Genomic DNA, 27,534 nt, shown 5'->3' on the forward strand with positions numbered 1-27,534 from the left:
ACACATGCTGCTTCTTGCAAAACGCCGCCTCGATCGCAACGCTCGAGACTCCACTCATACATCACAAGATATGTATGAACCTCATAGAAAGCCACGTTGATTCCTGAATTTGAATCAGCATTGTCCTCAGTACTATTCAGCTGTAAGCCCACGGGTAACAGCTTTACTACAAAAACTCAAAACTCATCAATACGCCACCTTCAGTGTAACTTGTTTTCACAAAAGGGAGGAAATATAACCAATATATTAGAATTAAGCTAATGCTGATACCACACAGAAACCACTAGGGAAAATAATTCAAGATTATTTGATTTAGGAGGATTTTATCAGCATCTCCACACCTAAAGATAACTCAGACCCAAGACTTGAAACTGCTGCTGAAATTCCATTTGTATATTTAAACCTTTACTTTCTAACTAAACTCTGGAGAGGGACCCACCAGAAATGTAATTTCTTTCAGCATAAATGCATATGTATAAAAGGATTAAACAGACATGGACTCACCAGTCAGCAGGAGCAGTGGTAGTAATAAGTTATAGAGCATCCCGACCACGAGGTCCCCTGCCATGTCTCCGTCTTTGTGTCAGAGACCGCCACACCGCTCCGTTAGGTACTATCTCCCTTTAGATGTCTGCACAAATACGCAAATGTCTGAGCAATGTTGGGGGGGGGGGGGACTCCGACCCGCTCACACATTTCTCAGAAGAACATCTATGAAGCCTCGGTCAACGCATCCTGAAATGCAGCAGTGAAAAATACAGAAAATATAGTTTGAGTCCAAAACACTCAAACTATAACAAGACGGAGATGCTGTCAGTCCAGTGACAAGCAGCTGTGTGAGAGAGAGAGACGACAATCGAGATTTAAAATTAGGTGAAAATGATCTTTGCTTGTGTCTCTGTCACACCCTCCTTTCCCTCTCTCTCTCTCTCTCTCTCTCTCTCTCGCTCTCTCTCTCTCTCTCTCTCCTCCTCTCTCTCTCTCTCTCTCTCTCTCTGTCTGTCTCTCTCCCAGACATAATGGGTTGTGACCCAGCATCTCTGTTACTATCCTCATATTGAGGCTAATCTCACTCAGGAGAATATCCGCTTTCACTACATCACTGCAAAACATGCTTTCACTGATACATAAAACCTGGCACACAATGTTATGACGGCTTCGATTGGGATTGTGCTTAAAGGTTGTTTCAGCTCGTGCGTGCGGGCGTCTTTGCGTTCATTCACGCGTTGTGTTGAATGTCTGATTTCTTTATTTCTGTAATCCAGCTAGATATTCACACAGCACTGTGTTTTGTTTCTGTACAGCCGCGTCAGGCTAGCTCATCATATTTGCGCTGTTGGGTGAAGGGAAGTGTATCTAATATTCATGGTTGTGAGGCCATTAAGAGCTGGTGTGACTACAGAGGAATGATCAATGCGAGGACTGAGATGAGCAAAAACATGAACTTTGCTCCAAAATAGAAGAGAAAACATTGCACCATCCTCCAAGGAAGATCTGATATGACGTCTTTTTGTGTGTCGAATGACATTTTTTTCTACAGAGCATAGACTAACAAGATAAACCTGCTGAAATAGCAGCTGGGACTAAGTCTGCACAAGTGTTAACGGGGTGAGTCTGGACAATTTTTAAATTGCTGTTTTATTACCAGTGACAGACATTTAAAGAGCCTGTTAACTTAATGGATCACCAGTTCAAGCAGGTATTTTATGCACTGGATGCTGTCAAGTTTCTGTTGATTATTCTGTGTAATGTATCCTGTTACTTTCTTAATGTGAAGCACATCAGTACAGGGTCAGTGTGGAACAGAACAAGCAAAGACTTGCTGCTTGAAATACCAAAAATAGCTTAAAATGTTTAAATAATATTGTGTCTTGTGTTAGTAGTGCCATGAAATCTCCATGTTTCCTGCTTATGGATTCAGTTTCTCGTGTGCATCGTATCCCATCCTGCTGTAAAGCACTTTGTAAAGTTGGGTTTTAGAAAACATAAAGATTAATCCTATACTTAAGTTTGAATCCTCACTCATTGAGACATTACAGTCATTTAGCAGACGCTTTTATCCAAAGCAACTTACAATTCAGTATCTACCTGTACACCGTAGGCACAGCTACGGGAGCAATGTGGGGTTAAGTGTCTTGCTCAAGGACACATTGACATGCAACTAGTGGAGCCGGGGATCGAACCACCGATCCTCTGATTGCAGGAGGGCCCTGCTTTCCACTTAGCCACGGTCACCCGAGACATGTCAGTTCCGTGTTGAGGGTGTAATCAGCTGAGTTGTGGGTTTTAATATTTACTGTACACGGTCACTACATAAAGTACAGCAATACTTCTATGCAGAAATAACATTTTAGACTAAAGCTTAATTAATAGTCGAAATGATTTTGTGAATCAATTAATCGTTCAAGTCATTTGTCAAGCAAACTGCCAAACTTGCGCCAAAGTTCCGGTTTGGTATTTATGAGGATTTGCTGCTTTTTCCACATGATCGTAAATCGAAAGCGGATCTACAGTAAGTACATCAGGTTTTATGAAATGGTGATGGGCGTTTCTCTCTATTTTCTGACATTTTATCCACTAAACGATTCATCAATAATGAAAGTAATTGTTAGTCAGAGCCCTTCGTGCGACTGCTGTATTTAATGGCAAACTATTTTGTGAACACAGTGGTGTTGAAAAGAAGAAATTCTGGGTTTACGCTGCAAAAAAGAAATAAGAGAAACCAGATAAGAGGAGCTTCAGTTGTTAGTCAGAATACCATCACATCTCATTTATTCATCTCCATTTAATCATTTTAACACCACAAACGATCCAGGAGATCCTAACCTTGTTAACTAAGCCCAAACCAAGCTAATAACTTTATTGTGTGCATTTGTCTGTAGATTATCACCGACGAGGCTCCTCTACGGACAGATAAACCCTCGGACTCAATGAGAGGAGAAAAAACACTCAATTACTCCGCAGCAGTAGATCTAAATTGATTAGGATGAGAACGAGTGCTGAGTAGGTAACTAAAATCTCATGACAGTGCAGTTAAAAAGAGCTTTGAGTGGACGTGCTGAGAAAGGGTCCTGGGTGGGGTTGTAGGCAGAGAAAGTGCGTGCGTGCGTGCGTGCGTGCGTGTGTGTGCGCGCGCGCGCGTGTGTGTGGGTGTGACTACTTATGAGACACAGGAATAGAAAGATGAGGAAAAGTGTTTGGGAAGTTATAATTATAGTTTTAAGATCAGAATTAGGTGTAGTTCAGAGTGAGTCAAGGATCGATTGATAATTCATGCTCAGTTTGTGAGCTAACTGCCATCATGTCGATGCATGATTGGGAAATCCTTGCAAATTTTTAATGCCCGGTTTTGATTGAGTGCTGAGCCAATATTGATCGGTTGCCGGGAACGGTCTCACATGAGTTCCTCTGACATTTAACATATTGTCCGACCTCCACCGCCGTGGTCCAAACTGTTGATACTACACTCTCACGGTATGCAATCTGAGGAATGTGCACTATTAGTGTGCACGTGTAATGTGTGAAAAGGAGGCGGTATTTGGATTTTTTTATTTCAATGCATGTTTTGTCCCAACACATTCACGATAAAGGGAGCGTTTAGCACAACTAAGAGCTAAATGGGAAGCACCAACGTTCTACAAGGGGGCCCTTCACATGGCAGACTGTATGTAAACACACTGACACAACTAATGTTTACAAAACAAGTTTGTGATTTAATGCTTGAAGTTATGACTTGGCTCCAGTTTTAATGTTAGCTAGGTTTTTTTTTCTGTGTTTTGCATAAGCAAAGGAAGGTAAACTTTTCTATCTAATAATTACTTCATCAAGTTGATGTACGGAGACATTTAGAGATGACATACTGTGAAAACCAAATGAAGGAAAGGAGACATGGCAATCATTTTTTCATGTGAGCCTAACAGATGGAGGATGGGTCCTCGGAGATTTTGACTGATTTGGCCTCAAGCTCCAGAGGGAAGCAGGTCAGCACAACACTCAAAGCCCACCGCAAAGCCCAGAGGATGGCCCGGGGGATTAACATACAGAGCCACAGCTTTTAGTCCTCTGATCCATTTCATTGTACTGGGACCAATCATTTTTTTGCCTTTTGCCGTTCTTGTGTATCTGGGTGGAGTTTGAAGGTTTGGGCTCAGGATACAGGGTGTTTTCACAAGTCACATAGAGAGGAGGAAAAAGATCATCATCAGGACGTGTGTGTTTTAAAGAAAATGCCTCAAAAAATCAAATCAATTCTAAATAATTGTATTTGTGTTCAGATGTCATCTCCAAAACTACCCAGAACATGTAAGACTATTTAGAGAAAAACTTTAGCCGGCAGTCAATTTAACTTTGCAAAGTAACTTCAGAAAATACTTTTAAATCAAAGTTGTTGTTGTTTCTTTTTACATGTTTACATACAAATGTATGACAATTATGCAGCTGTTTGTATAGAGTTGACAGAAATAAACCCCAAACCTGCTGCTCAGAGTTAGAAGACTGCTGCCACCTAGTGTTCAACTGACCTAACAGCAATATAGCTGGTGGTCTGCCCCTGTAACTATGTATGAAAGGATAATTAGTTTGAAGAACTATGATTTCATCTCAAATGTACAGAATTTCCACAATAAGCTGAGAAAATAGGACAGAAATAATTGTTGGTATTTTTTTGTTGACATATATTCAAATTATAAAACCTCTCATAGGACCTGTGTATGAACATAGTTTATAAATAATAATAATTCACACTTTTCATAGTCTGCTCACTTTAGTCTTGTGTTCTAATATAAGTTTGAGAGCGAAAAGATTTGTTGCGGGGCTGTTGTATTGGTATGCAGTAGATGTACCTGTTTACCTAATAAACTGGTTGTTTTAACCACAGTCTGACTACGTTGCACCCAATGACTCTGGACATCTTGCATGTGCAGGGATGCCTTCAGGTGCCCACACAGTATGAAGGTCCTGGGCTCCAGTACTTACTGTGTACCGTATGCATGTCCTCTATCAAAGAGGTTCCTCCAGTTGCTGCTGTTTTCTCCCACAGTTTAAAGACTTGCAGGTAAGATGAATTGTAATCGTCCCGAGCACACACGTGTGATTGTGTTGCCCTGCGATGGACGGTTCATGGCTCTCACCCAGAACATGCTGGGTGGATTGAAGGAAAGATGGATGGATAAATTGGGTCCTATGATGTTTACGCATGTATCCTGTGAGCAATTTAGATATAAAAGATACAAATGTATGTATAAATGTTTGTTTTTTTAACTATTATTGTTGTTATTATTATTACTAATAGTAGTTAGTAGTAAAATATGCTTCAACCAAACAAATAACACTATTTCTACACTTTCAGATGCCATTAAAGGTTCATCTATAGGCTAAGGCTAATTGTAAACACAGCAAACATCCATCTGTGCTGACTTGTGTTGTCATGTATTTCATTGTATGTAGTCTATTTAGTGTGTTTATGTGGGTCCAGTAGCTCTGGGAGCCCCCGGCCCGGCTGCTGTACGTGACGCCCACCCTTCAACCCGTGCGCGGTCGTTTTCTTTGAAGAGGGCGCCGTTTTCTCCGCAGAGCCGCGCCGGTGACGCTGCTCCGCGCCCGGGCCACGTGACGAGGCGAAGCGGCCTCTCCTCTCCTCTCCTCGGTCCTTCCTTCCCAGGGTTCAATGAGCGCCGTGTGGCCCCACCCCGTCTCTCTTCAGCGCTGTCTATCTCCTCAATGTAGTGGGCTACTATTCTCGGAGAGAGAGAGAGAGAGAGAGAGAGAGAGAGAGAGAGAGAGAGAGAGAGAGAGAGAGCGCGAGAGAGAGAGAAAGCGAGAAAATAATAACCTCCAAGAATTGGTTATTCCTGTCTTTCACCTTCCACGACCAGCGGCCAGGAGGGGAGCGGCCTTCGCGGTGGGAATGTGCTGCTACAACAACCCCGCGTCCTATTTTTTTGTCAATGTAAATGCACATGCAGTCTCAAGCCTGTAGCCTGTTTACCCACCTCGGATTCAAGAGGAATATTGATATATATCTGTTTGTGTGAGAGCGTGTAGCCTATGTGTGTACACATATATAGGCCTTATGTAGGCTACATAAACTGAGCCTGACAGCAGGGGTTGCTTTTTCACCTGCAAGAAACGTGGATACATTTCGAGGGATTTTCGCATCTTGGTCACGTTTCCGTTTTCTTTAATTTTCCTTTTTTTAAATATTTTTTTTTTTCCTTGAAGGGATTCATCAGAGCCGAGCCGGGAGTTAAAAAAAAAAAAGTATCGGTGCGCAGTTTTGGAGGCTCGGTGGTGATGTGAGGGGCTGATAACACATTTCAGCAACAAACGCGAGGGGCAGGGAGGGAGAGAGCGAGAGAGAGAGAAGGCCCTTTTTGGAGGAGAAACACAGCGAGGGACAGCCATCGCAAATAAGGAGGACAAATCGGGGGGTATTGGATCGTTTCGGAGTTGGAGGTGGTGGGGCATCCAGCCGAAAAGACAACCGCAGTGAGTTTGGAGCTGTTTGGGGGTTGATTTGATGCAACGAATGCAAAGGAGCCGGAGGATGACGACGGAAGCAGTGAGAATATCACACATGTAGCTCGTTGGGGTGTTAATATTATTTTCCTTCCCCCTGTCTTGCTGCCCCCACCTCCACCCACCCACCCACCCTCCACCCCTACGACCAAGACAGCCGTCGGGGAGACGGAGACATAGATAGATAGAGAGAATAAGTGCACGCCTTTGGAAATGTTTATCATGAAAGAAGACGCGGAAACGAGCCGCGCCACAGCACGGGCGAGGTTTTCGGACACGCCGAGTTCGGCTCCTTGTCACGGGCAGCAGTGAGACGCAAGACCCGGGCTTTTGGAGATGCAAATTAGGCTGTTTGTTCTGCCTCCGTTTGAGGTGAAACACACCGATTTTTTGGGCGTCTTAACAAACGTTGTGGATTACAAGTGTTAACGTGACACGGTTGACGAGGGGCAGAGAGTGGGAAAGCCAACAAAAAAACAAAAAAAAAACACTACACTGCATGTGAAGGAGGAAAAAGCTCGAGCAGGATTCAAGCTAACCGAGAAGGCGGCCTCGGTGTCGTCAGCCACAGTATCCTGCCCTTTCTCTGACAGCAAAATACGCGTTATGGACACATAATTCCTACAGTGCTGCACCACGGACAGTTTTTGGAGCAGGCCAGGGACGTTACACGGCGTACATGTGGGTGGCATTGCTACCGAATCCGCATGTCAAACGAGGGAACTAGACGAGTTTAGTTTATTTATTTATTTTTCTTTCAACATAACCCCCTCCACCTCCACTTCTTCTTCCACCTCCTCCTCCTCCCCTGGACCCCCTTTTTTTCTTTTTCTTGCGGGAAGATGGGTTGTTTGGGCAACAGTAAGACTGAAGACCAGAGAAATGAGGAGAAGGCACAAAGAGAAGCAAACAAAAAGATAGAAAAGCAGCTCCAGAAAGACAAACAGATATACAGAGCAACACACAGACTACTACTTTTAGGTGAGTTTGATTTGTGATTTTGTTCTCTATGCTTGCTGCTTTACAGGCAGGTTCTCTGTCTGCACAGTTGAGGCCTCCCGCCTCCCTGCATAACCTTCTGGGATGTTGTTTTGGGAAACATTGTCAACAGTGTGACTTTGCCATTGCATAAGGCTAAAAATGCAGCTCTGTGCCGGGGTTTTCAGCATGTTACTGTCAAATTAGCAGTCTACCATTGCCAACAACAAAACACACTGAGGCAGAGTCAATAGGTTGGTTTGAGAGCATATATAGTGATGTTGAAGTAAATATATAAGTAGCGTAAACTGCAGTCAGTGATCATCATAGGAGAAACAACCACTTGCATCAATAAGAACTGAATTTATTGTCATTTATGCATGTATTTAAACAGAACATATATCATCAGCTGTACGAGCTTAGGACCACATGGCATGCTGTGCAGTTCATTATTAGTTTTGCATGTAGGCCTGAAAATTCAAACGAACACTAGGTTACCATTACCTGCCAGTTTGTGGGAGTGTAGCCCATACAGTGTCTTAAGATAGTAGTGACTGTAATAGAAATCCCAGAGACCTACCTAATGCAGACGTGAACATGTATAAGACTCAACATGTGGTTGTGTGTGTCAAGAGAGTGAACTGGAGGTGGGCCGGGTCTCTACATTACATAAGAGACAAATAAGAGTGTCTTAACTTTCCCTGCCGTGCTCCCTTCTGTACCCTCCTCGTATGTCCTTTCGCAGCAGGCTCACCACTTCTAAGAAGTCGTGGTGTTCTTTGTCAAAATCATAATATTTGATTGCCGAGGTGCCAGTGAGGGTGCGTATTGTACGACACGCCTGTATTTATGTTGGGGAGGAAGTTGTGGTGACTTAAGGAAAGCAGAAGGACGGGACCCACATGAAAACCAAAACAAAGATGTCTGCCGTCGTCTTTCTTTCATGTCATCTACCACTTTTATCACAGACCTGCAGGCTGGTGTGTGTGTGTGTGAGATTCTGCATGTTTTGGATGATCTGTTTCAATGGCAAACAAAGCCAAATGAAGCACAAAAGAGTCACTCAATTCAAACCTGGTGCAGCTGAACACCTGAATGCCTTGTGCTTTGTTTGTATCCATGTTGGGGGGGGGATGTAGTACAATCTATATTCTAACCAATGCCATTAAAGAATGTGGCTCGAAGCAAAACATGGTCAGTTGCTGCGGTGTCAATCTGTACGCTCATTGTAGTTGGCGCACACACACATTGTGGTCATCTATTTGCAGTGTGTGTCTGTCCACCAGGATGAACTTGTTGATCATTGGATTATGTTGCTCAGCAAAATTGTAACAGGCAACTACAACTACACTTGTTATTGGACTAAACAGATCACCTAATTAATGGGTTTGTGGCTCATGTTAGTACAGTTTGCTTCACTTTAATGAGTGACGCCTACAAAAGGAGTGGTGTTCACAAAGTATGTGGTGTATTAAGAGCTAGCAGTTATTTTAAGTCCGGTCTTGACAAAGTAACATTTTTACATACTAGAGTCTCTATACTGAAGATGTGATGACCTTCAGGTAATATCATTGCAGGTATTTTAATTGACGGCGCGATTCTAACGCAGTATCGGCCCAATATTTGCGAAGCAAAGGGACAATCCTGTCCGCACAGAGCTCTGCGACTGGAATCTTATTTTCTTTGAATGTTAAATTGACTAACAGTGTTGCATCCTTCCCCAGAGATCTCGTACATTTGAGTTGATCAGAGTTCATGACTTTTATCTGACGTATTGCACTGTTTACATCTGTGTCCGCTGTATGGTGGTAACTTGATATGCCGTGTATTTCCATGTCTCCGGGTTCAGAAGAGACAAATTCATCAAGGACACGTTCAGCGAAGTTGTCGTTAAGGTTAAAGATCCTTCACAGTGGACAACATCCACTAGCAGCCGTGCTAGCTTTTAACATAACGTGTAATAATAATGAGTTTTATGATTTGTTTCATAACTTCTCTCGTGAAATAAACTATATTGAGAATATAATCGTATCATCCCTGGCCTCTGTACCTGTTCATTTTCATGTCAGAAGAGAAATACACACAGTTTTGGACTTTCTGCACACAAGAGGGACACGCTACGCTATTGTTCTTTACTGTATCGTGTTGGTATTTTGCAAGATACTTCGGCATTTGTGCTTCATCTTGTAGTGTGGGAGAAGACAGCGAGGTGGGAGAGAGGAGAGCTGACATTATGACATGAGGTCATCAGTTAGATTTGAGAGCATGATGTTTTGAGTTCATGGTATGTGCTGTAACTTGCTGAGCCACCAAAATGCCCAAATCCCAGACTCTTCTGTGACTTGTCTGATAATGTGCCTGAGTACCACAAATGTGTCTCGTGGGAGGGAAACGTTGGCTATTAAACAACCGTTGCAAACTGCCAACAATAGGATTGTCATTAGATGGCTGTTATTTGGAATTGTTTTTTTGCCTTTACCAAACAGCATCGATATACTAGAGGAATCCAACTTGACCAACATTTATGTCTCCTTTCTGAAATCTCACGCCTACGTCTTCATATCAAATCTTAATATTGGGAGACTTTTCTCAGCTATAATCCAGTTTTCACAGGATGGTTGGAAAAAGGTGTCCGTACATCCATTTACCGAAATCTCCAGCTCGTCTGTGTGGACCATACATCGCAGCATGTCCATCCAAACGTGTCCCAAACATGTCCCTTAGTCAGACGTTAAGCTGTTTTTATAGATTTGGCTAAACATTGTCATGAAGTGAGACATGTGGAGATACAACTAGGTGTAATAATTTAGACATACTGGATTTAAAATGATCATTTATTAGTTTTATTTAACAGATACACTGCTGTAAATGCATCAGAGAGACAAGTGGCCATTTTCCATCTGTAGTCCCTGGACTGATGTTACATACTGTACCTATGAGAGATTTAAATGTAGACAGTTATTGAAATGGTTTATAAGCAAAAATAACAATATTAATGTTAGTAAAGTAAATCATGAACCTCACTGTCTTCACTTTTAAGAAGAATACTATATTAGCTTGAATAGCTTCTAAGGATTAATATTATGGCAGATAGGTGCATTATTTAACTTCACATACTACTTTATTTTGGATTCTACATAAACTGTACAACTTATTTGGATCCCTTGCTCAAATAATTAACAGTTTTTGAGTCATTGTTAATCTAACCTTGAGTTGCAAAGATAAGATGAAGATAAAAGAAGAGGCGACAGCTGAATGAAAGAAAGAAAAGAGGTTTAAGGTCTGAGACAGGAAAGGCATCGGGCCGCGTGAGAACTGAACTTGTTGAGCTGTTAGCAGTTGAACACACTGCAGGCGTTGAGTTACAGAGCCAGAGATGTGAGTTTCGTTCTCACAGCAGCATACAGCTAACCTGCTAGCAATGCTAAACCAGCTCGTCTCTCATACCTTTTTAGCAACATTCAGAATTTTTGCAGTTTACTGTTCGTTGACAGCAAATACCACACAGACAATAACAGTGATCACATTTTCCTCACAGGACACAAAGACACGATGAGCTATTTTTATTCTACACCTGCTTTTTGACGGGGACATATTTAACCCCACTTTTCAGGGAAAAGTCTAAAGGCAGTCATCATCGGGTCTCAATCTGGTGATTCTGATCACAGTATCAAGTGGAATATTTCAGCTATTATTTCAGCCATGACCATGCAGCACTGTCCTTGCCTCTGATCCCGGTTTTGCCAAATAATGTCAGTCGTGTGTGAAATCGGCTGTTTGTTCATTGAAAATGTCTAGTTGGGCAGAGTGATTTACAGCCGATACAACTTATGAAAATACCTTTTTAGTGAGGTACAGAAAATGTGACTACTGTAAACATACGGTAGATTGACATTTCAGACAAATGTGTACGGTCTATATCTCGTGTGTGTGTGTGTGTGTGTGTGTGTGTGTGTGTGTGTGTGTGTGTGTGTGTGTGTGTGTGTGTGTGTGTGTGTGTGTGTGTGTGTGTGTGTGTGTGTGTGTGTGTGTGTGGGGTCTTGTGTCACATGTCATCAACCGATTCCTAATATTCTTTCATCTCTGTCTCCCAGGAGCTGGAGAGTCAGGAAAGAGCACCATAGTGAAACAGATGAGGATCCTTCATGTCAACGGCTTCAATGCAGAGTGAGTACGATATGAGTGAAGTCTTACTTCTAAAGTTGCCCAACACGAGGACACATCCAAAGGCGGTTGCAATATTAATCAATTGGCCAGCATGCAATGGATTGCAATATGCTGATGGCCACATTTGGAGGAGCCTTTAAAATGAGACGGTTCCGTAAACCAATCCTCATGATGTGCTTGTTGTGTGAAGTGTGAAGTGTGAACTTTACAGGTTCGCCAAGTCAGACTGCAGTGCAGAAATGGAAGTTTGACCCCGAAGAGGAAACGTCAATCCTGGAGTGTTGAAGTTTTATATTTAAAGTGCTGTGTCTCGAGATGATAGACACTTTATTGTTTTGACCGAAAGTGACTATTGAGCTAATCCAGCGTCTGTTAGCTGGCTAGCAGCTCCATATAAAGTCAATGTAGATGCAATAATTCTAACCTAGTTAATGCTGTCTAGCCTCGGTAAGGAGAACATGTACTGCTGAATTAATTAAGTTAACATTTGTTTAGTTTCCAAACGCGTATTTCCATGGTGTCAGCAACTATATCTTCCAATAAACTTTGTTGGAGACATGCAAAGCCTTCTGGGAACTGTAGTTGGTAAATGCTGATGATTGTTGTTATATCTTAGTTAAAATAACACGGTATTGATAAGTATCGGAGTAGATGCCCATTAAGCTTAAAATAGAACAGAATATGATGTCTTTACTTTTCAGAAACATCTGTGAAACAAACCAAAGGTGCCGGCCAGTAGCTTGTGGGTCTCCACATGACAAACATAGAAACCTGTTCTATTAAACCTGGATCCTGAGGCAGGACATATATTTACTGCTGTTGGACTGAACAAGTTCAATAATGCCTGCGATAAAAGATTTTGGGTGAATGGATTGAGTGTTGTGGTAACCTAAAGGTTAGAGTAATTGGCTTGTGACCGGAAGGCTGCTGGTCCCAAGTGCTGGCCCGATTTGAAGAATGACTGAATGACTGATTCGGCTCTCTCTATTCTTCTCAACTATGACTGAGCTGCCTTTAGACGAGGCCTATCACTCCCAGCCTCATCACTGGAGCTGTTAAGTGGTCAAAACTAGGAGCTGGGAAGTGTGTATGCATGGGACATTTGTTTTATGGCTGAAGAAGCTCTGATAAACCCAAAAAGAGTTACATTTTACAGGCCGTAAAACCAAAACAATCAGCTGAAAGATGCTAAACGCAAACACAGGACATTAGTTCCAGCTATGCATGTGTTTTCAGCTGCCTCTCTTATACTATCTACTTCAGTACATTAATTATATATCATAAGATTTTGCAGACAAATCTATTTAGTGACGCACTGAATTATAACAAAATTGTAATTACTGTGATATTGAATACAATCCCTTTCATCTGCATTTATTCACCTTAACGTACTCTCACCAGACACCATCCATGAAGCATGTTGTCTCATGTCTCTCCAACCACAAACAGGCATGCAGTCGTACTCTCATGATTGCAGAGCGCACACACAAATACACAACCATGTGATTTTTAATGACTATCAGGTTGAAAAAGTAAACAAGGTCATCTCAATTCCCCTCGTAACCCAATAAACTCTGTCTTACCCCCTTTTCCTCTCTTTCTGTTAACATTAGTCAATGAGCATTACACAACTTTAATAAAAAGTAGTAGTTGTATTGCAAGTCTGCATGTGGTTTCAGTCTAATACACAAAGTAAAATGGTTTTAGTGGGAATGCAACCACTCACTCTAGTGCTGCGACATGGTAACTTGGCAAAGGAAGGTGTGTGTGTGTGTGTGTGTGTGTGTGTGTGTGTGTGTGTGTGTGTGTGTGTGTGTGTGTGTGTGTGTGTGTGTGTGTGTGTGTGTGTGTGTGTGTGTGTGTGTGTGTGTGTGTGTGTTTGCATTTCATAAGAGATTTTGAGTTTGTGTGACAGAATACATTCTCCTTTTCTTTTTGTGTTCTTCCAGATGTAAATTTAAGATCATCTGTGCTCTTCCCTGATCTTCACCCGTATTGAACACGATCTCGCCTTTAGCCCACATGTTAGCAATTAGCTGTACGAAGAGCCTGCGCTGCTTGAGCTTCTTTGACTGTAGGTGGCGGTATTGACAGGACTGCATCTGCATGTCCAAACTGCTATTACAATTGCTTTCCGTCTGTAGTCCGACCATGAAAAATCCGCTCCTCTGTGTGGACAATCTGCAGCCTGCTGAATATAAGTGGAAGCATTTGTGAGCGAGTAAGAAACCGATTCCAATCTGATGCAAACATGCAGCTCCAACCTGGACTGTGAGCAGTGACTCTCTAATAGAGTTGACCTGTTAGGTGGCATTGTGAAGGAATTGTGCAGCCTCAGTTTTTGATAACCAAATGGGTGAGTCAAAATTGCACTGGTGTAAAGACATTGTTAAACATTGCATCAGTTTGGTTGAGTGCAGCAGAGTCCCTTGTGAAAAAAGTGTAAAAACTGGCACAGACCAAAGAGGCCCATCTTGCCCTTTGTCACTGACACAGAACTATTGTAAACACAATGCGCTGTTGTCCTGGCAGGCTCAAGGTGAAAGATAGACTCACTTGCTCTCTGGTTGCCTTTTTAATACAAACATTTCTGTCACAGAGAGTTCAAATGTCTTGTACAAACAGCTATCCTTCACAGCAGACAGACATAATTTCTCCAGCACGCGTGCCAATGAAGGTCTGTTTACCCGTCTCAGATCAAAAACAGTCTCCCTGCAGCTCACTGAAGTGCACCATGTCACTGTAACATGGAACTCCTTCCTCTTTTTGTTGACTGCACTAAAACAATACTTGCTAACTAAACCCTCGTTTGTGACCAAAACAAGAGCACACCATCTATGATGGCTGGGTCTAAACGGCGCTGACAGTTTGAAGGATCCCCTTCATTCGACTGACATGTACTGTAATTCATTTCTGATTCATACCATAATGTCTGTTTTTCATTCAAGTGACATCACTGTAGCACCCCTGTAGTACTGCTTTAGACTAAAAATGTGAATCAGGATCCACAGTGTACCACTGTACCGCTTTCTTTCCTCATATTCCTTCTTCGTGAGGACACTGTGTGTTACTGCTGTACATCAATAATCCCTCACATGATCGTCACTGAATCTGTGTGTCTGTTTCAGAGAGAAGAAGCAGAAAATACACGACATCAAGAATAACATTAAAGAGGCTATTGAGGTAAGTGGCGAAAAAACACCAAAGCAACACCAAATAGTTCAAAAGTCCTCTCCATCTTCCGTCTCTCTGTCATCCGCACTTAAAATGTACTTTAATGTTTGTGTTTGTGTGTTTGTGATAGACCATAGTCACCGCTATGAGCACCTTGGCACCACCGGTGCAGTTGGCATGCCCACAGAGCCAGTACCGGATCGAATACGTGCTCAACCTCGTCAACCAGAAGGACTTTGAGTTTCCCTCTGTGAGTAGTACAATATCAGACACCACACGCACACGCACAGACAGATCAAACAGCACAAAGAACACAACACCCTATTCTTATTTTTGCCCTTTTACCATGTGGCCTACAGTTTAAACTTCAATTAGAACTACCATGTAGTTAAAGTTTTATATACTGCACTTACAGTAGTTGTTGATGCGTATAGTTTTGTGATGCAAAATTCAAAGATCGAACATTTCAGGTGCACCCGCTAGTAGTTACAGTAAAGTTGTGGCTGATATAATCCCTTATGAACAGGTGCAGGTATCCTCAGCTGTGTTTCAGTGTCTGATGGTAGGTAGTTATAGTCCCAAAATCCCAGGTGATAATCCCTCGACACAGGCAGCAAACACTGAGGTTTACTAATGACCCGATGGTTAAAGTGTGTGTGAGTTTAGTTTTCTCAGTGGGACATTACTAATTGTCTGAGCCAAGAGACTAAACCTGGAAGTCTGGGAGTCTCACTGTTTATCCACAGACACCTGCGGGGCCTAATTCACTTAATTCACTTTTCAGTTCCCTGAGTCTCGTGTATGAATAGAAGATGTGGTTTCCGTTTTGAGCAATTGGAACTCATTTCCTTTTACCATCTTGCCACCACGTTACTCGGCAGCTGTCCGTTATGTTGTCATTGAGGTATCTGTCCGCCAGTTAATGATAAAATCTTTCTAAAAATCTCAAATTACACCAGAGGTCCTCCTTCTACAGTACATGTTTACATTTTGGAGTAAATTAGAGAGAAATCAAAACATGTTTCCCTGAAAATACTGCAGTTTGTTGAGCAGCCATTTTTAATGTTAAGCCCATTTATCATAAACCGTATTTTATACACATTTGCTTGGTGTGTGAGCTATTTTGCACAGTCTGCACTTCCTTGTGGGAAACTAGAGTCCTGAGAGCTGTCAGCTGAGCAGTATTGTTATCACAACCTCTTGTTTGTTTGCTTCTAAGGAGCACTTTAATCTGCGCTTGAACTACATTTCCACACTGTGATAATTTAGATTTCCTTTTTAAAACAGATGTTCACGCTGTTGATAGGAAATTATTTTCATTCCAATCCAAACTGAATGGAAACAAATCACCGCCCGAAATGTCACACATTCAGAAGTCTGAAAAACTCTGTTGCTGTCGTCGGCAGCGATGTAATGTTGTGATTTGTAGTAAATGAGCTAAAACACATAAAAACACTGGCCTCGTCCTTCAGTGCTTCGAGGGCACAGGGGTTCATGTTAATGGCGTCCGTGACTTGTGGGAAGATGAGTACTCTTGACTCGCCTGCTAATTAATGCATTCGTTGGCGTAATGACCTAATTAGCGTAAATGCTTGCATTTAATGTAAGACTTAGATTACGGACCTCGGGCAGCGAAAGAGCCTCTTGTTTCTCTCCAAACAGTCCCAGATGAAGACCTTCAGCAAACCGGGTGAACTGTCCTTACCGAACTAGTGCCCACACATGAGCCCCTGCTGAAGTGTCCTTGAGCAAGACACTTGTTGCTTTCCAGCGCCAGTGGTTCTGTTTTTAAACCGACGCTGCGCTCTGACCTCCTTGTGGGGATTGATAGTGTCTCATCGCACATCAAGGATTTATTTCTTCCTGGCTGCCCAGTTTGAAGTTTGTTGTCGTACTGTAACAGTAAACTGGAGAGAGAGGAAGAAAGGGAGGCTGTGAAAGAGGGAGAGCGTTGCATCAAGGGAGGAAGAGTGAATAGCATGACTGATTATAAAAGAGCGCTCTGTTTGTAAACACATGATGAGTTTGCTGTCATGGAAAAACTGCACAATGAAAGAATTTTTTTTTCTTTCGCAGCTGACGACATTCCTCTCGCTAACAGGTCGTTAACGTTGCAATTAAAGGCACAAAGGGAGTGGTAGTGTGAAGCAACTGAGCCAAACAAGGGTGTAGAACGACGATTAGATTAGCTGATCATCAGAACATTCATTTGTAACTATTGCGATAATCAAGTAATTGTCTTTTCTTTTCTTTTTCTGAAAAAATGCCAAATATTTTTATTTATAACGATTTTATTCATGATCACAAAGCACACCATGTTTCTTCAGAGATACAAGAATGCAGAGAGACTGATGTATAGATACAACAATCCAGCAAACAGGCTTTATATAACTCAGAGGTTTAGCTATATTAGCTAAACAACTTATTTGGAAATGAAAATGAAGACAAATGTTAACTTGTTGCCCAAACTGCATTGTAAACATCTGTTGGATTTTTCAGTTACTGTCATGGTTCATCTTTGGCCCTTAATATATATACACGCACGCACACACACGTACAGTTTTACTTTACAGTGGATGGTTATAATTTACTTTCACTTCACTTATGATAAACTCGATACAGAAATGGATTAAATACAAGTTACTTATGGAAGACAATGATCAAATGTATATCCACAGGGTTAAAAACAATTAGAGGGCAGCACATGTATAGTCAAGTCAAGTGACCATCTTCACCAGATGCATTGATTTCTTCATTTATTTACCCACATGGTGGCTTTCTACCCTAATTAATTTATAGTAAGTAAGCAGACAGCAAACTAATGTCTTACTCAGCAACACTTCAGCTGCTACAGGAATCAAATGTGTGAGTGTTCCTCTGCGGGAGGCTCTCTTTAACCACCAAATCACCCTGATGCCCCCGGAATTCCACTCATGCAGAGCTGTTGGGAAGCAATTATTTGTTTACGGCTGCTATTTGGCTTTACTTGTTTGGTTGGTTGACTTATTTATGACGAGCATGGCATAACAAGTTACAAAACAGGGTGGCGAAAGTCTATTCAGCTTTTGAATCTACTTGAGAGACTCCACACTGGATGTGGATGTAAATTTCATTGTCTGTTTTTCATTTTTAGTTCTTAAATTTAGTCCCTTAAGTATTTCTTCCAAAGGATTACTATTCCGCTGCCCTCTTTTTCTTGCTTTTTAGTTTCCGAATCACATCCCTGTCTTGTGTTTGTTTCAACGAGCTAAATGTAAAGTTGTGTGTGTGTGTCTGTGACTCTGTGTGTATTGTTCTGGTGGTTGTGATGGGGATATAAGCATCTTTGCAAGGTTAGACCAGAAAATCAGCACCTAAGGCAGACAAGAGCGTATGACCCAGCGTGTGACTCCCCAACACTGAGGTGTGTGTGTGTGTGTGTGTGTGTGTGTGTGTGTGTGTGTGTGTGTGTGTGACTGTGACTGTGACTGTTCATTTGACACTGTTCATTTATCTGGTTGTCTTTTATGCTTTACTAAACATGGGATAGCAGATAACAAATCATTACACATAGCTAATTGATCTATTCCATTCTAGTTTTACATAATTGATATAAATGTGTGTGTATCAGGGCCAGACAGACGGGCGTCTGTGTATTCCCACTCTGAAACGAGGAAGTAGCCCGTGTTTGACGTGATTTAGGACAGTTCGTGGACACATCAACCCTCAGGTTTCCGTTAATTTATTTTACCAGCCCTACACATGCAGCACACACTGCTGAGGCCTTCTAGTTGGCCGGTACTATATCTGTATCTGCATTCCTCTTTGCTAGTTTTGTGCTGTATTTTGTTAAGACAAAGCTCGTATTAAGATCGCACACAAACACGTATGTCTGCATGAATGACACAAATTGGCATCACTCCACTATTAGGCTACTCAACCCTTAAAACTTGCTCTAAATATATAAAACTGTATGTACAAGAACTCCCTTTCATTTCTGAGAAATTCGGATCTCACAGTTTTAAAATGTCTCCTTTTATTGCGATTATGAATTCTATGGTGCTGATGACGTCATGTAGCACATACTGCGGGTGTGTGTGTTAGATGTTTTTGTTTCCAGCTCATGTGTGCATCAATGTGTTTTTGGCAACTTTACAAAATCCTTTAAATGTAATGCACAGAGGGCACCTGTTGCTCTGTCAGTACAAGGAATTGAAGAAGTGAAGTGGTTAATCCATGCTGTGTCCCGGCATGTAAATGAGTCTGTAGTGTCTGTGTATAGTGAGTAGTGGTGCAACGGATCATGAAACTCATGATTCGGATCAGCATCAAAGGAAAAAAGGAAACAAATATAACTTTTAGAGATCCCTGATCATGTTTTTTTTGCTGCAGATACTAATTGATGGTCATTGATGATCCATATTGACAGACACAGATCCATTTTCTAATTGATTATAGCAGCTGGTCTACAAGGCTCCAGACTATTTTATTTTTGCCACCGTCCCAAAAATGATTTCAACCACTTTGAAGTCTGTAAAGCATCAGAAATTCTAAATGTTATCCTTTTACTTTGTTATAGTCATCTAGAGGTTTTTTTTCTTAATTAAAACATACTATTCAAATGATACGGAAATAAAAGATTGTATTAGAGGTTTTACACATTATGACCTCCGGCCAATTCTCATTTTCACTGACCACAGATCAACAGTGGTCCATTGCACCACTAATAGTGAGGTGTCTCTGTTATCCTCCACCACCATTGACCTTTACAGACATGTACACAGGCATCGCCTCAGCACAACATACACTGCATGTGATGTCAACATAAACGTCTTCGCTCCCGGTGCCCTCAGGCCTGCCCGCCTCTCTGTCGTCTAGCTGTCATATTTGGTGTAAGATGCACAGTAAACAACACAGAATGTCGGTTCACGTTAGTTGACCCTGTTTAATCAAGCAAAGATTTTTTATTTTTTTTTACTTGAAATACTGTATGTAATTATAACATTGCCACGAGATGAAACTGAGTGTGTTTTTGAGCAGCTTGGTGAAACACAGACAAACACCAGCACGTTACTGCGGTTATCCTGTTAAACAGCAAGAATGAATGTGTTACTCATCTGTTGCTCTGACAGATTTTGCGTCCCGTCATTCATGTATTTCTGTTTCCTCCTCAGGAGTTTTACGACCATGCGAAGACTCTGTGGCAGGACGAGGGGGTCAGGGCGTGCTTCGAGAGATCCAACGAGTACCAGCTAATCGACTGTGCACAATAGTAAGTACCAGCTACACGGTGATGTGGTCTCTACACTGAGGTACCAGTTCATTAGGTGCACAGTCCCATTTAATGCAATTTAATATGTGTGTGTGTGTGTGTGTGTGTGTGTGTGTGTGTGTGTGTGTGTGTGTGTGTGTGTGTGTGTATTGTGATAGATCTGCCAATCAGACAGATTGATTTAATTTCAAGCTAGGTGGTGTACCTCCAGTATGAAATGTACAAAACACATTCTTAGAAGTAAACAGTTCCTGTACAATCACAAAGGTGCTGTAGGATTTGGCTCTTCAGTAACATCTAGTGGCAGCCGTAGGACACCACCACACACCACAGCGTCGTGCCCATTAGGTAACTTCAGAGATATGACTTGAGCCTCCACGTGTACCTAGCACATGTTGTTATAATGTTATTTTACACTGGCATACAGTGGAAATTAATTCAGGTCAGGTTGCTCACTGGATTCCTTCCTGTATAAACTGATAAATGGCATTAAGTCCATGCATAGGTAGCACAAACATAAGCAACATCTTTGCTTGTTTTACCATTATTTTACTTCAAGTCAGTTTGCAACAGTCGACGTATTTTTAGGCGTTTTTATCAGTGGAAGCGTGGAGAAATGCTCGAAGCCGAGCTGACTAGTTTGAGTCTACATTGTTCACTGGCCGTGATCTCAAACACGTGAAGCAGCCACTAAAGTGTTTCTTTATTGATGTACATGTTCAACATCTCAGACTTAATTAATGTCCGATACAGTTTCAAATGTGTAGTTGACAACGCTGCCACCTTTCTTTAAGACATCTCACTTACCATAACCTCTGCCTAAGCATCTTTCACCCTGTATAATCTCCAAAAACATAACCTTTCTCATTCACTCTAAATGATACATTATGTATTTCGTTGCACAAGGGCATCTAAAATGTGTTTTTACAGCTCAGAGTTGACTGTCTTAGCTGTCATTTCCAAAGCAAAGGCAGGTAAAAACACAGAGGAAGAAGAAAGGTTATGGTGGAATAGTTTTCATGTAACAGCAGCAGTTTGCAGTGTTTGTGAGCAAACATGGCCGAGGCTGAGTCATCTGCAGATCAGAGGATGTTTAAAGGAGGAGAGGGGGTGACGTGTGAGGAGGACTGTGAGCCTGTAGCCTCAGCAGCTTTTTACTAGTAAATCTGGCCAATTAAGTGTAAACTGTTGATTATAACATGAATTTAATTCAGCACTTTAGGTTGGTGTTGTTTAAAGTTTACACAATGAGAAACGCTCTCCCCCCCTATTCCCCCCCTCAGGTGGTTGAGATGGTACAGTCCAGTCTTTTGTTCCCTCCCTTCTCTCGCTCACACATTAAAGCATAAACACTCAAACTCATCCTGCTTCTTGCTTTCTTCTTCTCCCAGTTCTTCCTTTTCTACATCTCTGTCTGCCTGTCTGTCTGTCTGCCTGTCTGTCTGCCGTACTAGATTTGGGAGCTATTATTAGCGCCTGCGGTTGGGTCTCCATGGTAACCGTGCTGGAGGCCAGGGCGCTGGGGAGCTATTTTTGAAGCGTGCTCTGTAATGTCAGACAGACGGCTCTGCGCTGTCATTCTGTCTGTCTGCCCCTCCTTCATGTGCACTCTCGTCTCACCTTTCACGTGCACTTCTTTTTTATTCATTTCCACAGAAGTCCTTTTAGACTCTCGCCCTGTTGTGGGATGTTCACTGCTCGTTTCCTTTTCCTGTGACCTAGTTCACCTGTGGTGCTAAGAACCAGCACTGGGCCACATGACAAGTCCACAGCTTAATGAAACCGTTTAGACGTTAAGACCCAGAAGTTCTATTATTGGAATTATGTTTTTATGTGATGAGATGACATTGCGCACATCAAGATTATTTTGGGCATTAAGTTTTTAGGACATTAAAGGGTTGAATGGGAACTCATCAAGAGCTCATGTTGGAGAGTCCATCTTTCACTGACAATTTGTATTTTGCTTTAAATTGTACTTTATCTTTTGACAGGGTTTGAAAAGGGGGTTAGTACATTTATTATAAGAGATGATGACACTTTAATGTTCCAGCCGTGTCTGGAGTTTTGACTGATTTCAAACTTCTTGTCTGTCGACCACAGTGCACGGTGTTGATTGTGAACTGATCAATGCATACTGTAACAATCCGCCAGCTTTGTATAATCCACCGTCCCTGTAGATTTGTGATCGGTTGTATTTTACATTGATGGATCATCTGAAGTTCAGAAGACCTTTTTAATAAAAGTGAAGATGTTTGTGTGATCCTCAAGTGTTTCTTAGGAATGCCCGTCCACGTGATGTTTAGTCCTTTCCAGGAGATTTGAAATTGCGGCAGATGCTGCAGGTGGCCTACCATCTCCCACTTACTGTCTGTAATATGACCGTTGTGTCAGTGTGACAAAAACGGCATTAAAGGAATAATAGTGGCACACACTTGAAGCTCTTTGAGTTTGCTTGTGTAGCGTTAGTTGTCTCAGTCACATTGTCAAAGGGCCTTTTCGTGTCATGTAGAAAACAACTGCTGTACTTCATATAATGTCTATTTAACCTTTTTACTTAAACACACGTGATGCTTTTTAGATAGAGGAACAGACTGAAGAGATGATGCTCGCTGCAGAAAAGTGCTCCGTCATGATTGTGGTGCCTGAGCACATCTGTACAAGTCTTCAACAATGAAACCACAATCTCAGCAGTAATATTATCCCCATAACAGTCGTTTTTTCTTTTCTTTCTCCTCAGCTTTCTAGACAAGATTGACATTGTGAAAAAGAGTGACTACACTCCAACAGATCAGGTGGGTGAATCTCACAAAGTTAATATATCCTACACGTAAGTATGCGTGTGTATCTTCTTTTCCCACAGAGGTATTTCAAGAGGAAGAAGGTTTTGAAAGTCTTGTCTGTATCATGTCATTAATAAACAGTCTGTTACGGTTTGGTATCCCTGATAACACTTCCTCAAGTTGAACAGCGCACCCCCCTGTTTAACCATCTGCAGAGTCTAAAGCTTGCTCCCATTTTGCTGTGTAACCATTCAGAATCCTGCTGGATGTCTTTATGATCTTAGGAACATTTTTGTTACATTTTCTGTTGTTTTTTTTTACCAGGATTTGCTGCGGTGCAGAGTTCTGACTTCAGGCATCTTTGAGACGAGATTCCAAGTGGACAAAGTAAATTTCCAGTGAGTAAAATCCCAGGAAGAAAATGGCAGTGCAACAACAGTATACATTAAAATGTCCTCCATAGCTTCAGTATTAAACATGTACAATGACTCAGGATATAAATAAATGAGAATCTAAGTTCTAGTTTCTCCACATGATGGCAGTATTTTAACACCGCAGTCTCTTGTTCTACACAGTATGTTTGATGTTGGCGGTCAAAGAGACGAACGCAGGAAATGGATTCAGTGCTTTAACGGTAACTTGTTTTATTTCTCACTTCACTCAGCTCTTGTCTTCTCCCGTCACTGTGTCTGATTTGTTTCTGTGCCTCTCTCGTCCTCAGATGTAACGGCCATCATCTTCGTGGTGGCCAGTAGCAGTTACAACATGGTGATCAGAGAGGACAATCAGACCAACCGTTTACAGGAGGCCCTCAACCTCTTCAAGAACATCTGGAACAACAGGTGACGAGACACAGATACTGCATCTGCATGTTGCATTCTGTCATTCTGTAGAAGTACACAGATTCCCAGTTCCAAACCTTGAAAAGAGTGGACCAATTTTTCCAGTCAGTCAAAACACATAGAAAATGAGAGGGAAATATTTTGCTGTCCTGGAAAGTTATTTCAACTTTCTCCTATTGTCCTTTTAGCTCAGATTGAACTAGATTGTCATCTGAAAGGGCTGAGTTATATTCAGGATCATATTAACGTTCAAATGGTAGTTTATGAATGAGAGTATGAACAGGCTGCTCTCGGTTATGTTGTGTGAACGCACCACAGAGTCACATGGTGGCACGTGTGCAGGTTAGACTGTCTCGTATCACGGAGTTTAAGGCCTCGATTAAAATGCGTTTGTCCTAGCACTAAACCCAAACAGTCCAAATGTTCTGAGCCGGTAAGTCTTTTCAGGAAACAGAAAGTTGGGATCCATCCAATATTAAGTATTTTTCATCTAATGTCATCTGCAGATGGAGCCGTCACCCACTGACCCCCTGTTTGATTTATTCGTCCAACTCGTAGCAGTGATTTCTTCTTGTGTCTCTGTTCCCGCTCAGACCCAGTTTTGTGGTTCAGTATGTGATGTTGATTCGTGGTGTTTTGCTCTCCTCAGGTGGCTGCGGACCATTTCTGTCATCTTGTTCCTGAATAAACAGGACCTGTTAGCGGAGAAGGTGCTGGCAGGGAAGTCCAAAATCGAGGACTACTTTCCTGAATTTGCTCGCTACACCACACCTGACGATGGTGAGCAGTTGCCTCCACTTCTGGACACTTTGACCTCATTCGGCTATTAACGTAGACAGGGAGGTGTGAACGTAGTTAAGAGGTTCACTATAGCTTCTCAGCAGCACTGTTCATATTAGTAGCTGCGCAAATACAGCTGGCCCTTTTTCAACTTGTAAATATCTCCTTTGGAAGCTGCTTTTTTTTCAGGAAATCATCTAGTTGTTGTTCGTAAAGTAGAGTGAGCAGACCAAACTGCCTCAAAGAGTCTCAGCTGGAAACTGATCTCTGAAAAAACATGCCAGATGTCCCAGTTTTCCACCACCTGTGCCAAATATGTCACAGTTTTTAAAGAAATGCCTTGCTTGTCACAATAACACTTTCCTGAGCATACAGAAACATCCCTGTGCTTCCACAGAGATACACCAACACATACAACGATAGTTCTGCTTTTAATATAAAGTTTTTCCTCTACGTTAAAACAGTTAAACAAATACCGGCACAAACTCCTGACTTACATCATAATGTATTCCTGCTTACTAATGAAAGCCCAGAAAAGCCATCCTGGTTGTTGTATGATCCATTCGTGTTTGAATATTCTCCACATGAAAAGATTGCATGTGATAACAAACGTGGATTCATTCGCCTCTCCCTCCTCTTGCAGCGACACCAGAGCCTGGAGAAGATCCGCGTGTTACAAGGGCAAAGTACTTCATAAGAGATGAATTCCTGGTAAGTGTTATAAGCATAGGTTTGCTTTTGTGCGCTGTAACATGCTAACTGTAAAGGGTAATAGTTTATTTTTTATTGTTAACAAATTCCATGATAAGACAAAAACCAACAATAAACTGATCACATTAACAAATATAGTTTGAGAGCTTGTTTCTCTCTGCCATACACCTCTATTGTTGTCCAAATTTGAGGTTTATCCCACATACACTGCAGCACCAAATGTGTATCAATCCGCAGTGAAAAATAGTCCCGGAGAAATGCACTATTTGCTCCTCTTTGAGTAATGTTTGCTTACAGCTGCATTGCCCAGCTGTTTTAGGAAACTATTTTTTCCTTCTTCTTTTTTTTTAAAGAAAAAACTATATGTATTTGTGACATGTTTTTAAAAATGTATCTTCAGTAGGAACCAATGGGTCTCGGTGCGTTTGCTTTGCATCGGCTCTCTGTTCAAATTAGGAATTGGAGACGGCTGCTGAGACAACAGTCAATCAGCAGCTGTGTTACTCGTACTATACACAGTGAAATAGTTTCTCACTCTTTCCTTCTCCGTCTACAGAGGATCAGCACAGCCAGCGGGGACGGGAGGCACTACTGTTACCCCCACTTCACCTGCGCCGTCGACACGGAAAACATCCGGCGCGTCTTCAACGACTGTCGAGACATCATTCAGCGGATGCACCTGCGACAGTACGAGCTGTTGTGATGGGAGAAAAAAAATGAAAATAAAAAGAAGTGTTCGGCCAAAAACACATGAACTGGACTATGAAAAACCCTGAGTCTCTGAACTCCCCTCTTCCACAGAAGTGTGTGAGCTCTAGTGAAGGAACGGGGGCCAAAACGTACACACACACACACACACACACACACACACACACACAACTTCCCCTGATGCAAACTCCCTACCTGCAGTAGACTGAGCTATTTTGATGGAAGGGTTTTTAGGGGTTAACACATGAACGGACTCTTGATTTCCACCTTCAGCCATACTCCCAGCTCCACACCTCTCAACATCATCTATCGTCCCCACACACACACACACACATGTTCCCCTCACCTTTCTAGAAACGCAGACCGGCCCAGTCTGTGGACTGTATGTACTGCAGTGTGGAGGCTTACGAATGTGAGTTTTCCTTCTTGTTGAGGCCGGAATGAAAAACGGAGCGAGCTACTACTTCAGTGCAACTCGGAAAATGGATAACTGTTGAATTATTGCAAATAGAGAAGGAACATGTCATAGCAGATCAGCTGAACACTGTATCTAACAAAAAAAACCCACAAAAAGCACTGTGCTCAGAACTCAAACCTTCCAATCACTTACACACATTCTGAATTTCCACCACAGGATCTGCTCGCACACAGAAACGTATCACACCTGCTTTTAACTGGACTGCACAACCGGTTGGTTCCGGATATGTACTGATCTGCAGACGAGTGGCAGGCTGGTCGAGCTGTCGGCTGGTTTTCTCCGGCGCAGTGCTTTGAGATTAAAAGGAACTGAGTTGACTGCGCAGCTGAGCCCCGAGCAGCAGCAGCAGCAGCAGCGTTGCCACAGACTAAACGGACCAGCGACAGGACAGAGCCAACTCCGATGTGAATCCCTGATGGAGTCTTAGACACGTTTGACAGAGACGACGATGACGGTCCCTCGACTTGTCCACAGACCTGTTTTGCCACCTGACTTCGTCTTGTTGGTAGTGGAGCAAAACGTGAGGAGGAAACATTGAGTTTCAAGCAAAAAGAAACAAAAAAAAAAAGAAGAAAAATACCAACTTTTGTGGAGCTTAACTGACTGAGGGCAGAAAGCATCCTTAAAGAGAGCTAAAGAGAGCTCTCGTCTTGTCATGATTGACCCTGTTTTACTGTCTCCACAGCTGTTTTTGTCTGTGTAGACTTTGTGCCATTGTGCCCTGTGCGCTCTCTTTCTTTATCTTTACTCTCTGTCTCGGTCGTTCTTTCTTTTTTTTTCCACCCCTCTTCTTTCGTCTCTGATGATTTTACTCCACCATCTTGACATTTCGTCCCCCCCCTCCCTCTCTCTCTCTCATGTTCTCCTTCACTCCCCCTCCTCCTGACCACCACCTTCCCATCTGCACTTCTACCTTCCTGGCAGTGCTCTTTTCGAGAGAAAACTAAATATAATAATCCTGAAATATAAAAAAATAAATAAAATGACGACAACAACAAACGGGACACTAATGTTTTTTTTGTTTTTCTGTTATTTTTTTACTGGTGTGGTCAAACAGCCTGCTCGCACCTTCTTGCCATTCCCTCCCTCTGCCTTCCTTCCATCTTTCCTCTTCTCACCTCCTTCCTCCCTGACCTCTTGCTCCTATGT

General features: G+C 42.1%; 2 protein-coding genes across 2 annotated transcripts in view; one reads left to right on the plus strand and one right to left on the minus strand.

The window, feature by feature from the left end:
* The window catches only part of LOC306708807 (piezo-type mechanosensitive ion channel component 2), a gene marked incomplete at both ends in the record, with an annotated part of 30,232 nt that extends 29,664 nt beyond the window's left edge, over positions 1 to 568 (minus strand). Inside the window, one exon of the mRNA XM_079176748.1 lies at positions 505 to 568. Coding sequence (XP_079032874.1) covers positions 505 to 568 — 64 coding nt within the window. The remainder of the gene's footprint in view (positions 1 to 504) is intronic.
* Positions 569 to 5,841: 5,273 nt separating this feature from the next.
* Positions 5,842 to 26,973, plus strand: gnas (GNAS complex locus). Its single transcript, XM_079176600.1, has 12 exons — positions 5,842 to 7,497; positions 11,589 to 11,661; positions 14,790 to 14,844; positions 14,966 to 15,085; positions 19,989 to 20,086; positions 22,824 to 22,878; positions 23,191 to 23,264; positions 23,442 to 23,500; positions 23,588 to 23,708; positions 24,358 to 24,488; positions 25,132 to 25,199; positions 25,756 to 26,973. Exons 1-12 carry the CDS (start codon positions 7,359 to 7,361, stop codon positions 25,900 to 25,902), a joined length of 1,140 nt encoding a protein of 379 aa, XP_079032726.1. The 5' UTR covers positions 5,842 to 7,358; the 3' UTR covers positions 25,903 to 26,973.
* The last annotated feature ends 561 nt before the right edge of the window (positions 26,974 to 27,534 follow it).

Source organism: Pholis gunnellus (assembly GCF_910591455.1).
Source record: "Pholis gunnellus genome assembly, chromosome: 2".
Classification (NCBI taxonomy): Eukaryota; Metazoa; Chordata; class Actinopteri; order Perciformes; family Pholidae; genus Pholis; species Pholis gunnellus.

Bases quoted from the DNA above. Each gene is read 5' to 3' on its own strand.
- gnas (XM_079176600.1), top strand. From the start codon at position 7,359: ATGGGTTGTTTGGGCAACAGTAAGACTGAAGACCAGAGAAATGAGGAG. The intron at 15,086-19,988 runs GTGAGTAGTACA...TTTCCTCCTCAG, and splicing joins AGGACTTTGAGTTTCCCTCT to GAGTTTTACGACCATGCGAA. The intron at 23,501-23,587 runs GTAACTTGTTTT...TCTCGTCCTCAG, and splicing joins ATGGATTCAGTGCTTTAACG to ATGTAACGGCCATCATCTTC.